Source organism: Paracoccidioides brasiliensis (genome assembly GCF_000150735.1).
Source record: "Paracoccidioides brasiliensis Pb18 unplaced genomic scaffold supercont2.2, whole genome shotgun sequence".
In the NCBI taxonomy this organism is placed as follows: domain Eukaryota; kingdom Fungi; phylum Ascomycota; class Eurotiomycetes; order Onygenales; family Ajellomycetaceae; genus Paracoccidioides; species Paracoccidioides brasiliensis.
In genome coordinates, this window is record NW_011371359.1 from 2653485 (window position 1) to 2668094 (window position 14610).

The 14610-nt window shown below is 47.1% G+C and overlaps 5 protein-coding genes across 5 annotated transcripts; 3 read left to right on the forward strand and 2 right to left on the reverse strand.

Annotated features, from left to right (window-relative positions):
- Positions 1-418: 418 nt before the first annotated feature.
- On the reverse strand, positions 419-2688 carry PADG_02035 (HASPIN protein kinase; the record flags this gene model as incomplete). The annotated part of the gene is made up of 3 exons (XM_010759377.1): positions 419-992; positions 1100-1416; positions 1525-2688. The coding sequence occupies 3 exons, from the start codon at positions 2686-2688 to the stop codon at positions 419-421; spliced, it is 2055 nt and encodes a 684-aa protein (XP_010757679.1).
- Positions 2689-4865: 2177 nt separating this feature from the next.
- Positions 4866-6786, forward strand: PADG_02036 (mitochondrial distribution and morphology protein 34; the record flags this gene model as incomplete). The annotated part of the gene is made up of 2 exons (XM_010759378.1): positions 4866-5200; positions 5286-6786. The coding sequence occupies 2 exons, from the start codon at positions 4866-4868 to the stop codon at positions 6784-6786; spliced, it is 1836 nt and encodes a 611-aa protein (XP_010757680.1).
- Positions 6787-7668: 882 nt separating this feature from the next.
- Positions 7669-9329, forward strand: PADG_02037 (uncharacterized protein; the record flags this gene model as incomplete). The annotated part of the gene is made up of 3 exons (XM_010758871.1): positions 7669-7738; positions 7866-8817; positions 8927-9329. The coding sequence occupies 3 exons, from the start codon at positions 7669-7671 to the stop codon at positions 9327-9329; spliced, it is 1425 nt and encodes a 474-aa protein (XP_010757173.1).
- Positions 9330-10080: 751 nt separating this feature from the next.
- Positions 10081-10779, reverse strand: PADG_02038 (uncharacterized protein; the record flags this gene model as incomplete). Its single annotated transcript, XM_010758872.1, has 5 exons — positions 10081-10101; positions 10207-10238; positions 10320-10380; positions 10514-10592; positions 10748-10779. 5 exons carry the CDS (start codon positions 10777-10779, stop codon positions 10081-10083), a joined length of 225 nt encoding a protein of 74 aa, XP_010757174.1.
- A 796-nt stretch (positions 10780-11575) lies between these two features.
- Positions 11576-14227, forward strand: PADG_02039 (uncharacterized protein; the record flags this gene model as incomplete). The annotated part of the gene is made up of 1 exon (XM_010759379.1): positions 11576-14227. The coding sequence occupies one exon, from the start codon at positions 11576-11578 to the stop codon at positions 14225-14227; it is 2652 nt and encodes an 883-aa protein (XP_010757681.1).
- Between the last annotated feature and the right edge of the window lie 383 nt (positions 14228-14610).

A 14610-nucleotide genomic window follows, 5' to 3' on the forward strand; every position in this document is an offset into this window, starting at 1 on the left:
TTTTCAAGGGGGGGGGGGTGGAAGGTAAACTCTTTCCCAGCTTTTATCAGTTTTTCTCCCTTTATTATGCCCCCTATACTATATATAAAAATAAAAATAATAAAAAAAAATAAAAAAAAATAAAAATATCATCGTCACTACTAATACTACTCCTAACTACCCTCCCGAGTAATAATACTATTAATATTAATAATAATAATCCCATTAACCCCCTAAAACCTTGGAAACCATTAAAAGCTTTCTTCTTTGCTGAAAAATATAAAGGGAACTTTTCCCGGTAAAAAAATATGCAAACCGGGGGGAAACATGGGATCCAAATTGATCCAAATTTGGGAACCCCCCCCCCCCAACCTCTATACATAATCCAAGAACGAAGGCCGCCCCCCCCCCCCCCCCACAAACTGACAATCAACAAACCCTAACACAAAAAATCCCCCTCCCCCAACCAGCCAGCCCCAATAGCAACAGCCACCAGATCCCCAGCAGAACACAGCTCCTCAATCCCGCACTGCACACTCAACATCTCCGCCGTCGTCTGTAGACGCATTCCCAACTCCTCTTCCAGCTTCCGCCATGCAATATCCAGATCCACATCCACGCCCGACCCAGCCTTTTTCCCCCTGTTGCCATTTTCGTCATCCCTTGTGACATGGGGCTGCTGCGTTTTCTTCTCATTCTTCAACGTCTTGCATGGAGAGTTTCCGTGGTTGATGAGGATGTTGTTGTCCAATTTGCGGTTTGCGGGCCGTTGTGTGAGTGGCCGCCGCCGTTGCTGCTGTGGCTGTTGCTGTGGCTGTTGCTGTTGCCGTTGTCCTGGCGCCGGCCGCGGGAAAGGGCATGGAGATGGTTTCGTTTTCTTCATGAGCATTTGCAGAAGAAATGAGAGCCATATAAGGTTCGTCCTGGGGTTGTAGTTTTTCCATTGTCCGGGTTTAGTGGCGGGTTGCGTCGGGCTGAGAAGGTCGTCTTGGTGGTATACTTGGGACCGCATACTGTGATGTTACAGAAGGCAGTGTTAGGAGACACAATGCGTGGTTTAACGACTAGTTACATATATATATATATATATATATATATTGGGAGGTAAACGGGAACATACTATCGATAAGTATCTCGAAGGGGTTTCTCATCTTCATCCCGCCCAACAGCGCCGAAGATCTGCCTCTGATCCAGATCCGACCAGGCAATCTCCACCACTGGATGTTTCTTCTGCGACTCGTTCTCATTCAGATCTCCCTCTGGCTGCAACTCCGCTCTCGAAAGCGAATAGTCAATAATCGTAGTTTCAAGCCCGCTCAATCCAAACCCAGTCAGATCTCCCTGCAACGCCGCATTGATTGATTTAGGCAATCCCACCGTCGAAATCCTGTTTTTCGTAGGTTTGATACATATATTGCCAAGGTGCAGATCCCGGTGCTGTGAAAGCTGTCAGCGACAAACACACATAATATAAGGGAAAAAAAAATATCGTCCACCATGTAAAAAAGAAAAGTAATAATAATAAAGAATAATAATAAATTGTACCTCAAAAGCCGCAAACTGCTCCGCCCTCGCCAACGCCAACGCAACCCCCCAAAAGATATCATATGCCTCACAAGCAGAACCCCACTCAAACCTCTCCAACTCAACGCCCGCGTTATCCATCTCCAAAACCGCCCACAGCTGCGTATCCGGGTACGACTTAGCCTTACTCGGATCGGGGTTCAGACAATTCTCCCCCTTATTCGTCTGGCTATACCTCATCCACGCCTGCTGATACGCCTCCGGAAACCGCCCCTGCACAACATGCACCTCCCTAAACCTGGCAAATCCCGGGATCGGATCCAGGAGCTTAAGCAGCTGCACCTCCGCCACTATCTCGGAGACTGAGGTGAATTTCTTCGAGCCGACACCCCGCTGCGCGCGGACGGGAATGATTTTAAACACGCCATCGCGATAATAGGCCTTCAGACGTGCCATTCGGGACTTGGATAGGTTGTTGTTGTTATTTCTCTCGGATGGGATATCAGCGTTTCTGAAGCGCATTTGGTAGACTTCGCCGTATGAGCCCTCTGCGATCTTTTCAACGGTGAACATGTCACCCGCGCGCCGGGACCAGCTTGCGAATCGCTGGATGCCACGTGAGGAGATTGGGGAGGTGGCTTCGTTGAGGATGGGGCGGACGTAGTCTGTTAGCTTTATGTCTTCGATACGGCCGGAGGATCGGCGGGGTTTTCGTTTGGGGTTGGCTTTTGGGTTGGTTTGTTCTTGTTCTTGTGTTTGGGCTTCTAGTGTCCGCAGCTTGATGATGGGCTGTTGCTGTTCCCTTTCCTCCTCGGTATCTGCTTGTAGTTTGATTGAAGTGTTGACTTCCTCTTCTCTTTGTTCATTTAGACGTCTTGTCGTTCCATTACCAGCGCCCACCTGAAGTGCAGAGACAGCCGTAATCATATTATCAATCGCGGACTCTATGCGCTCCTGTTTTCTTCCAGCAGCAGAAGCCCTTTTCAGAACATGATTGTTAATATCCCGTTCGAGAACTGCACGCGCAGCAATTGTCTGCCCCTTGCCATACACTTTTCTCGTAGAGGGAGTAGCAGCAACAGCAGTTATAGACCTGGTGCATGTGCTGCTCATACTGCTGTTCATACTTCGTGGAGGCTTCTTAGGGGATGCTGAGGGGGAGAGGAGAGATATGTCACAGCGCATGACAGCGCATGATCAAAGGAAGATTTTTATCAAAACGTGCAGATTGAAAATAATTATTGCGCAGGAAATAGATGATATATGCATGTATGCAACTGTCAGCGGATGCAGAGATGTCGAGTATAAGTTTGCGTATTACCATAAATGGTTTAGGGTATGCGTTGCTGAGACAACGATTGGGTCATGTGACCCTCCACAGTAGTCTGCGTGGGACGGTTGGTCTTCCATTGGTGGGACCAGCTAACTGATAACACGCGAACATCACGTGAGGTGTGCGGCGACCGGCCGGTCATACCCAACAATGTAAGATGGTATTTTTAGCAATGCCTGGTCAATCCTTCTGGCTAGGTCCCTAGGAAAAAGGAAGCTGAGATATATCAGGCGCCCTCATCTATGGTTGAGGTTGAGATTGAAACTACCACGTTAACAGCCCCATCGTAGCAAGTTCCTCCAGGTTCTTCTGATGCGTCTTCCTTCCGTGGCACTGACGGATGTGTTTTGTGTGTTTAACCCGGAAGTAGTTCTGAGCCTAACTTGTAGGCATTATTAAAATGATCTACTCCGCAAAGACATGTTCCTTTCCGAGTAAGTGTAACGGGCAACCCTCTCTGCTTGAGGGGGATTCTAACCAACTGCATTTGGGATTGCTGAGTTTGGGGAGAAGGATGCGAAGGATTGGCTGATTGACTGATTGGAACTTGGAAGGTTTCTTCTGTGTTTCTGTGTTTCTGTGTCTTCTGCTGACCCATGCCTGGTTACAGATAAAAACGAAGTTGGATGTGGACTTGGATATTGTGTCATGAGCATGCAAGAGAGCTGCATAATGTGCCACAGATGAAGGTACTGATTGCCAGTTACCATCTTCGAGAGCATGCATCGTTGAGTTCAAGGTGGATGATATCCTCCAGCCATGCCGTTGGATATCTGTTTCGATGGGTTTCTCCCCCCCTTCTACTATCCTATATCAGAGTCGGTTTATGTTTCGCAAATGGCTAGGTATTAGTCTTGTTTCTCACAAGGTGTCAGCCAGACCATAGAAGTTATTTTTATAGGAACACGCACGCAGTTGAAAAAGGGGCTGATTCGCTCTCAATATATAATGTGTAATTTTGCTACTTTTTTTGTTTCAATTAAATTATATAAAGTTCTAAAAATTTAAAAGAACTAAAATTTATAAATTTTAAAAATGATAGATAAATAAGAATTTTTATTATATTATTGTTTTAATAATAATAAAAAATAATAGCATTTAAATGTCCGAGTCTCATTATAAACTTAGTCTCATCAAAGTTGTTGATATCTTCATATTGAATCTTATCCAATGTAGGTTATCATTTAGGATATCAAATTATTTTGTAGATATTCTTAATATTCTTACACTTAACTTGTTTATAATTGTTATATTTAGCATACCAACTTTTGAAGCTTTATACAATGTCTTACTAGATTTGAAACAACTCTTGTTAACTCAAAGAGCAGAGAAAATAAAAATCTTATACAGGAAGAAGTTAATGCATCATTTTCTTTTAAGAAACAGCAGGTCTAAAGGGCAATTCTCATTTGACCAAACTCAGCACTTATTTAAACAAGAGTTTCCTCTTCAACTTGAGTCAACCAGTGTGAATTTGTGCTCATATGTGAGGAATGATCAATATGAAGAGGGAAGCATGAAATATCATACAGCCTGCCTTGCTGCTTCATGAACAGTGGCAATTTCTTTATTGTTCAAAGCAGTATGTATACATTTTCGGTCATCCTTCTCTCCTTCTAGAGTTTCTTTTATTTGTATTTGTGAATTTGTTGGCATCCTGACGCGTCAAAGCAGGGAAGTTGGTAAATTTGTTCCGCGTTTCAAGTTGTGGCCGACTCGGTTTGATGGCCGGCTCGGCTGTGAATTGCGTTGGTTAACTAACTAGTTAGTTAAGTGCTTACTTAGTTGGTTGGTTGGTAACTAACTCAGATCACCGGATTCCGTCACCCGCAAACAGCCCGCATGCGACTCGGAACCTAAACCTGATTTTTCTCCCCTTCCTCAAATTTCACTCTCCATCTTCAGACACGTAAATCCCATCCATAGCACTCCACCATCAAACCCTCTCATCCCCTCACACTCTCATCCTCTCATCTCTCATATTTTAATACCTCTTCTCGCCCATATCCCCCATGTCGGTTGTACCGTCATGGCCTTCAACTTCAACTGGTCGCCGCTTATGGCAGACGCAGGCTTCTACACCAGAGCCCAAGATCTGCTCACTGCGGCCCTGAACAAGTCTCCTAAACCACCCATCATCGTCGACGATATCGTCGTCACTGAATTGAATCTGGGCTCTAACCCGCCCGAGCTGGAGATTCTGGAAATCGGAGATCTGGCCGAGGATCGATTTCGTGGGATTTTCAAAATGTCGTATGCTGGGGACGCGGTTCTCACACTCAAGACTTGTGTGCAGGCGAATCCCTTGAATACGTATCTTCTCACGAGGCATCCGTTTACGTCTCCTCAGCCTCTTGCTGCTGCGTGAGTCTTATGTTTTAATCTTTTTGTTCTGTGGTTGTTGGAAACTAGATTGCAAATTTGCCTAACGATAATTTGGTTGAAAAAGAACCGGCTTGACCATCCCTCTCCAAATCACCCTCTCTGATATAAAGCTTTCCGGCTTCGTTATCCTCGTCTTCTCAAAACAAAAAGGCATCACCGTTGTCTTTCGAAATGATCCCCTTGAATCCCTGAAGGTCTCATCAACCTTCGACTCCATCCCTTTTGTCCGCGACTATCTCCAGAAAGAAATCGAAGGCCAGCTACGAATCCTTTTCATGGACGAGCTTCCCGCAATTATACATAGGCTCTCCTTGCGCCTGTGGAGCACGGAATACAGTGAACTTGAAACCACCTGTGATCAAGTCACAAACCCATCCCTCGAAGGACCAGGCCAGGACCCGCTCCTAAACCCTCCCCAGGACCCCGTCGACTCCTTCGGAAACGTTCTCTCCATCTCCGAAATAGCCTCACTGTCTCTTGACTCTGGCGTCGAGATGCACTCCCTCTTCTCTCGAAAGAACGCCCTCCGTATAGCCGCCTTGACGGATTCCCAACGTACGCTTTCCCTCTTCACCCCATCCATTCGCGAAGTCGTTTTTCGGGCATGGACCGGTTCAATAGAGCAGGCAGATGGGCCAAGCGGACTCGTCTCTCCCATGAGCCCACCCTTATCCAGAACGCAATCACACATAACGGTCGCAAGCGCACCGCTCTCCTCGCAAGACACTGCAAGCGTGGCATCCTCCCAAAGCCGCCCCGGCCTCCCTTCATCGGGCTATAGCGGCTACGGCCTCAGTCTAGGTGCAGCGCGCCATTCCAAAGCGCACGCCCGCAAACGCAAGAAGCGAGTTATTGACCTGCGCCCACACCGTAAACCCACAGATGACATGGCGAGCATCAGTGGTGAAAGCTCATGTACAGACTCGACGATCACGACGACAACCAAGAGCGCCGCATCTGTATACTCCAGCTCTATCATCCCGGAAGAGAATAACGATGATGATCCTGTCACACCGCCTGTGTCGCCGGTGCGCAACTCGACCGTTCGCCGTCGACAAACGCTCCGTGACCGCATCGTCGACCGTGATGATGCCGAAAGAACAAACATTCGAAGACCACCCATCCCCGCGGAATTTGGCCATGAATTTCCCCTCCGCCCCACGCAACCTCTACCGTCAAACGAAATAGATAGAAACGTGACATCGCCAAACCCCAAACCCGAAGATTCGCATCACTTCCAACCACCACGACAAGACACAGCACCCATCCGAAATATCCCCTCAGCTCCTTTGGGTCCGCCCGCTCCAGCTCCAATCCCTGCATCTGCATCTGCCTACCCGCCCGAAAAACCTACATATACACAGTCCTTTCCCCCCTCATTCATGGAAGTAGCACATAACGGTTCCATCCTCGAGCAGGCATGGATGATGAAAATGGCCAGCGAAATCGCGCGAAGGATCCAGGATGAAAACTCCTCGGCGATGGGTAGTTATGTAGGTAGTGGCAGCGGTAGCGGTGGGTTTTGGGACCGATCGCATACGCCGCCGCCAGCTTACCGGCATTGATCTTTTTTTTTTTTTTTTTTTTTTTTTTTGTTCTGTTTTATCATTATTATTATTATTAATTTTTTTTTCCAAACAATTTACTACAGAACGTACGGGACGAGGACTGTCTATGGGGCCCTTGACGATTGATACGACGTGTATATAAATCTTTTTCTTTTTCTATTTCTTTTTGGTGTCTCAAGCCCCATTTTTCACCCTTTAATGTAATTTACGATCTCTTTTCGCGTTTTATACCAATGAGGAGTTTGGGACACTTCTGAATACCGTCCTTTCTCTCTCTCTCTCTCTCTCTTTCTTTCCCTTCTTCTTTTTTCCTTTTTTTTTACTTTATTTTTTCCCGGAAAGGTGTTTTATTAATAGCACGGGCAGAAACCAGCAGGACCGGGTGGGTTGTGGAATAGAGTGGGATAGGTAGGATTGGATAAAAAACGAGGACAAAGGGTCAAGGGCCAGCCGGCTGCTGGTAGAAATTGGTTTTATAATCTAACGGCACTCTCAACTCCTTTCATGTATCTAGATGTATCTATATTTATTAACTATCGTTGTATGCAATCGCTTCATAATTTGCGCATAGCTTCCTTTCCTGATCCTCTGATTGATCATAATTCAGGTACTTGCCCTTGTTCAAAAATTAATTTGCATGTTGCATCAATCATACCGAGCTCATACGGCAACAATTTTCGATTCCATTCTAGAAGCGTGAAGTGAAATGGGCGTAAATCTGACGGGCAACCACCCATTGGCTAAGCACTAACTTGGGCCTTGAGCAGCTTCCACCAACTCCTGGAAATCCCCCAAAAGAACCGGACTCTCACCACCAACAACCTCCCCACTCGGCCACGGCACGGAATTCTGAGGTTGCAAGGAGAACCACACTTCACAATGTCTGGTCTTCTTCAGAACCTGTTCAAGGGAAAAGCGCAGCCTCCTCCAGCCGGCGGGGATGATGTAGGTACGTTTGCTGACCTAGCCCCCTTCACAACACAAACCCTACCACATAAACACCTCCCCGCCAAACACAATTGCAACCCAATTTGCACTCGCAACTCTAACCCTCTCTCCCCCTCCCAAATCCCCAGACTTCGCCGACTTCGCTTCAAACATCCCCGAACCACCCCCTGCAGCAGCCCACGGCCCACCCACGACCACCGCCACCACCTTCGCCGCTACCAGCACCCTCCAACCACCAATTGCCGCCCGCCCCGTATTATACACAGCATGGTACCGCGTCTGGGAACGCGTCGAGCCCAGCGACTTCATCCAGGAGGCCTTCGTGATCCCCTTCATCATCCTCCTCCTGTGCGTGCACGTATGGGGCATGGGTAAGAACAGGCGCAAGGCCAAGCAGTGGGCGCAGGCGCATCTGCCCACGCTCGAGAGCGAATTTGCTGTCGTGGGGTATGATGGGCGTCCACGGGCACGGAAGCCGCCGTCCGCTGACGCTGACGATGATACTGCTGCTGGTGGTGTTGACAGCGTGAACGTGCCGGAGTCGATGTTGAAGGAGAAGACTGGGACGGAGTTCACGATGTATGCGACTGGGCGGCAGAATGTGGCATTCCTGGATGTCTCGATTAGGTTGCTCAAATGGTATAATCCGCTCTACATGCTTGGTGATCAGGTTGTTAGTTTGTTTTTTGACTCATGGGCGGCGCCTGTGGAGCGGGTGGAGTGTGTTGCGTATGCGTTTGATGGGAAGGAGAAGGATCTTGTTCCTGCGCCGTCTGCTGTGGAGAGCGAGATGATTGAGCAGCGGTCTAAGGGGGGAAGTAATAGTTCGGCCTATGACGGGTTTGTGTTTGGGATTGTGCATAAGAATTGCATGCGCAGGCTACGTGAGGATCGGTATGACATCTCCCTAACGTTTACGAGGGATATTTCGAAGTTGCCGGATTGGGCGACTGTTATGAGCGAGAGTGCGGAGATTACGGAGATGATGCTTACGGCTGAGCTTGTCGAGGCTGTTGCGAGGGCTGGAGATGATTTTGAGTATTTGATCATTACGGATCAGCCGCTGGATAAGCCTACGAAGTAAGTATTTACACCACCACCACCACTACTACAACAACAACAACAACAACAACAACAACAACAACAAATACATGTAAAATCCCATTGTAGACGCTGACACATAACAAAGAATCGACGAAACCACCCCTCGCAAACGCGTCAACCTCTCACTCCGCCTCCCCAAATCCTCCAACTACACCCACACCCTCCCCCTCTTCACCCAATTCCTCCGCCTGACTGACCGCCTCGTCTCCGTCGCCCACTTCCGCGCCGAGGTCAGTCGCAAGCTGCGCAATACGCGCGAGGAAGAGATTCGTAAGCTCCGCCGTGCTTATGAGGAGGAGAAGGCTGAGGAACGCAAGTTGTTGGCGGAGAAGACGAAGAAAGAGGAACGTGATAGGCTGTTGAGGGGTATGTCTGCCGAGGAGCAGCGGAAGTATTTGGAGAAGGGAGAGAGAGAGGGAGGTGAAGAGGGGGTTGAAGAGGACTACGAGGAAGGGGTAGGTGTTGTGAAGGGGTTGTTTTTTGTTTGATGCTACGGGCGACGAAGTGGAGGGCAAGGGGTTTTTGATGGTGGCTTGTTTTGGGCGATGCGAAAAGGGGGGGAAGTGTTCCCTTTCCACTAACCCCTATTGTTTTTATTTTTTATTTTTATTTTTTATTTTTATTTTATTATTTTTTTTTTTTCGATGTTTACTACAACTTCATTTTGGTGGCTTCATTTGACATCTCGTATGTAGACTTTGAGCGGAGTTTCCAATCGTCCAATACTGGCTCAAAATGGAAAAAAGGAAATCGGTGGAACATGTAACCGAGGTCTGACATGTTTTGCTTTTGATCAATGTATTTTACATCTTTTGCTTGAGTATTTGATATCCGGCAGCTACTTACTGTCGAAAGCAGATAACCACGCAGATACATAAGCTTGCAGATCTACCGTATCAAATATTTCATCATAGAGCCTCATCGTTAGGATACAAGTCGGATAACAGGGGTCCTGAATAATAACCAGATTACAGAGCTTCAGAAAAGCAAGAAGAAAACGAAGCAGGGGAGTTGTCAGGGTTTTTTTTTTTTTTTTTTTTTTTTTTTTTCTAAATACAATGCTTCTCATATTCTATATATACAGTATGCATCACAACAAAAAAACATAACCCTTCTCCATCATTGCCCACCGCAATTCCAGCAGTGTAACCGTTTAATATAGTTGGTTGACAAACATCAATGCCATTTGAGTGTAAGGTTCAGCGAGGTTTGATCATTGCCCCTTTGCCAATGGCAGATTTAGATCCAGGTTTTGTAGCCCTGTATTCAACATTGGTTAGAACGATGTAATTCCCTGTTTGCCATATCTTAATTAAGAGGGGGCAGGAACTGGTCCGAAAGGAAAGAAAGAGTAATAGAACTCACAAGGACTGTTCGGGACATGGCATAGAAAGATGCTGTTTCAGGGAGCAATTGGCCCTCGTTAGCTGCTGAAAGCTCCTTTGGCCGGTACATATATCAGGATGGAAGAAACATACCGAAGAAGGAGCCAAAGAGGGAAATGTAGTATGGATACAGGAGGTATGGGCTGCGATGGGTCTGTATTGTGTTATACCAATGTTAGATTGCCAAATCATTTGCATCTACCTTTCGATTTTGTTCCTCCTGGCGTCCCGGTTCGGAGTAGGACGCCATCTCGACCTTAAAGAGGGCCGGGCATGGGGGATCGTACCTTTTCCCAGATGCGCTTGCCGTCATGTCTCTGGAAGAGACGCTGGTAATAGGGAACACGGTTTTCGCGGAAGACGAATCTAAATAGGGACATTGGATACATTAGCATTTATATATATATATATATATATATATTGGAGACATGGAGATTGATGAATCGATGTCGATGTTGCGCTAAGCTGGGTTTGGGGAGGCTCGGAGCAACTTGGAAGGGGCGTATGTGAGGGAGGCTTACCCGGCCATCCTGGGGAGGGTTCTGGACACCATGGCTGCGAAGTTGTAGAGATTGAACTGGGGAACTGAGGTAGGGTCAATGGTAGACGTGGTGATGGTTGATGCTTGACGTGTGAACAACGTTTATCGTTCCCTGCCGAAGTGAGGTGATGTTGGTGGTTTGGTTTGAGGATGAGGTCAGCAGATCACGTGAATATACCTACTTCAGGGCTAATCCGCTTTTGATATGTTACTTAGTTATTGTTGGAGCCTAGGCTTCCTATTATGGACTAGCGCACCGCACAATAGTATATAGCATCCCTGAGATAGGCTACCAATACAACCACTTCAGACATCCAACAGTTAGGCACTGCTTCTTATGTAATGTTAGACATCCTGGCAAAAAGGCCCAATTGCTAGTATTTCTCGTGGATATAGGGGGCATCTGGGAAATCCTAACATGTTATTAACAGGCGGCCTTGAACAGTTGTCACGCCCCGGGTGCTGCACGTGATCTAACCAGCCTTCTCTTTCGTTTTCGCGCTAGTCTTATTTGGGACACCCTAGCCTTATTTAGGACTAGCACGTACATCCCACGCGGCGATATATCGCCGCGTTCTGTTCTCCGTTTTCTCCGTAAGAAGTTCGCAATATCTGCTTATAATAATAATATATAATCAATTCGCTCTTACCCACTCACATTTCCTTTTTGTTTGGAGTCTCCCTGAGGGGTTTGTATGTCATATTCGTGAATGGGATATAGAGCAGATAGAAAACCGTCCTTGGGCTCCCCGTTATTCCCCGACTGAATCAGCCAGCCTTCGGTGCCCGTTCTCCCTCGCAAGCCTAGATGCAACTGGCCACCCAGAAGCTGCTGGGTTCACACTCTACGTTATCCCTTCTCAGTACTCTCATTGTGACTCCAGCTGGACTCGATAAACTGCAATTGGACGAAAAATGCCTACGGTGCGCAGTGCGCGATGCGAGGTGTCAGGAGAGTAAAGCTTCTTCAGCGAAATTTTCAGCGGAAATCGATTTTGCGACCCGTTGCAGACCGGTACGAAGAGCTCAATTTGCGAAACCACTTAGCAGTCGACCTACAGCTCCTCAGAGAAGACAACATGGATCCTCCCTTAATTTCCAGCGCCATATTAATACAAAACCGGTATTACAAGACTACACGAGCCCGCACCATGGAAAGAGAACAGATCCATCTTCCTGTCGGCTCTCGAATTATTTGAACGAATGCGCAGCCTTTCGGTCCGCGGACTGGGCTTTGGACCCCGAAAAGCTCAAATTTGAATCGGATGTTGGTCATTCTAGAGATATTGGGAGCAAGTTGATTGACGACCCTCACTTCGCAAATGATTTTGAGCTGTGGAAGCTGCTGCTTCTTTATCGCAAACGGCATGACGGCGATGATGGCGTAATTGATATTTGGAGAGGGCTGAGGGAGAGAGGGGAGCCAGTGGATCTACCGGTGGAAGGCGATTATGCTTCGTTTCTTTGGAAAAACTTTATCACTGTTGGGTGGAAACGAGATGATTTTTTAAGCGAAATACATTCTTACGCCACTGAGCTTTATGAACGATCGGGGAAGGTGTGGGACAGGGAAAAATATTACAAATCTGTTGTTGTTGGATTATTCAAAAAAGGCCTATTTGCGAAGGGAATGGAGTGGCACAAAAGGTTAAAAGACACACATCTGTCAAACCCAAATGCTATATTACTACAGCTATTTGAGTCCGCCGCCTCGATTGACGGCGGTTTAAGAGCGTTTAGGAAAATATGCAGGACCTTCGATAATCATCACGTCTATTCTGCTGCCATGCCACAACTTTCAGGGGCTGGAAGGATGCCTGATGCTTTGGCGATGCATGATTTCTTCTTACAACGGAACGATCTGCCCCGAACCGTACAGGACGTTAAGCCTTTAATTCAATATCTGCAGTGCTATGGGACGAAGGCAGAAAACCAGTTGTTTTTAGCAAATTTAACATTGAAAGGACTCCTCCATGATGGGAAATTCTTGGAACTATTTGAGCGACAGCCACATGGTGCAACAGGTGACGACACCGCTTCAAGGGTCGACGAAGAAGAGAACTATGTCAGTGATAACTTCGGTGCCCGTTTTTTTGCCACGAAGACTTTCACGTTTGAACTTTTCGTTGCTGGTGTCAAAGCATTTGGAGCTACCTCGATCGGACAACAGACTCTAAGGCAGATGGCCTTGAAGGCGGGGAATGCCAAAAAGTTATCTGAGCAGCTCGATATTTTGAAAAGGGAAGGTATTTCGATAGGTGACACTGCATTTTCGAGGGTTGTCCGGAAATTAGCCTCGCACGGAGACGACTTTGTATTGAATGAGCTTTTGCAGAGTGATCTGCACCCGGAAGTCTTCGAGGACCTTAAGACTCAAGAGGACCTCTTTGCTGCCTATTCTATTGCAGATGACCAGCGGCGGGCACGTATGGTGTTCAAAATTCTTACCATCCTATCTACCGAAGATATTTATGACCATAACATCCTTCTCCGAAATGCGGTAAAGGTTAAGGACTGGCAAAGAATACCTCTTATCCTTGATAAAATGAGGGAGCATAGCATACCCCCTTCACAACAGAGCTTAGATCTGATGATTAAGAAGATACTACCCGTCCGGAGGCCAGGGAGGCAAGAAGCTAGAGCTCCGGAGAATCTCCGTGCAATCACGTATATGACTGGCATCTTGCAAAACTTGGTAAGCGTTGGAGTTGATGTTTCAGCTCACCAGTGGAATGAAATCTTGAAACGAATTGGGATGAGGGCCGACTGGAATGATCTTCGAAAACTGTGCCTTTGGTTGACACATTTCTATTCACCAATCAATCCCAAACAGGCAGAGTCACCTCTAACTGACCCTAATTTCCCTGAACGCTCAATCCCCAAATTCGACCAGAAAAAGCTGCTCCTGCCCGCTCATCCCGACTCTCCCCTCCGCCAGATCTTTTCCGTGCACCTACAGACCGCAATAGTCGCGTGGGGGTTTTCTCTCTCACCTAATTCCAAAGAAATATATTATAATACTTTCAGCAAAGAACGCGAAAAAATCATCCCCTGGGTACGAGGACACGTCCTCCTGCGGGAACTGAAGGAACTGGGTGTTATCGTGCAAATCAACACCGTCCGCATTGCAACCCGACATCGACTCGCTGTATTATTTGGTGACTACCGGTTATCCAACCGTCCCAGAAATCGTATGTTGCGGGCTGTGAACCCATGGACACTCGAGGAAATTTTGCGCGATATAGATAGGGTTTGGGGGTTTTCGGTGTTTGGGAAAATGGTGGAGGATCCTCACAGGCTTGTGAACCCTCCACGGCGGTCACGGAACAGGAGTGAGCGGGATGATGAGCAAGATCAAGCGTGGAAGTACGGACGCGTCTCGCAGCAAATGAAGTATAGAGAGGAGAAACGAAAGGTAGAGAAACAACTGTATGATCGCGTCCATAATGATATCGATTAGGGTATCATATATGTTGTTGAGATATTATTTCTCATCTTTTATGATTCGATCCTCATCGCGTCCAGCTGGCTTGGAAGGAAGTAAATGCACAGTTTCAGATAGCAAGGAGCACACCAAACAAACTGACAACCTTTGGAAGTCGGTAGGTGTCTTCTCCATGCCTACCTTGTCTATCTCAAAATATCTTGAAGCGTACTTAACGTATATTTTAGCTGCCCATCCGCTCCGCTTCCTTGCTTGTGACCTGTAACTACTCGGTGAAGCGAGAGTTTTGCGGCTGCGTCAACCTTAAATAAGCTTAACCCAAGTTGTGCAACCTCAGCAGAGACTCTCAACCTCCCAGTCGTGTGGTTAACCTCTCAAAACCACACTACCTTCGATGC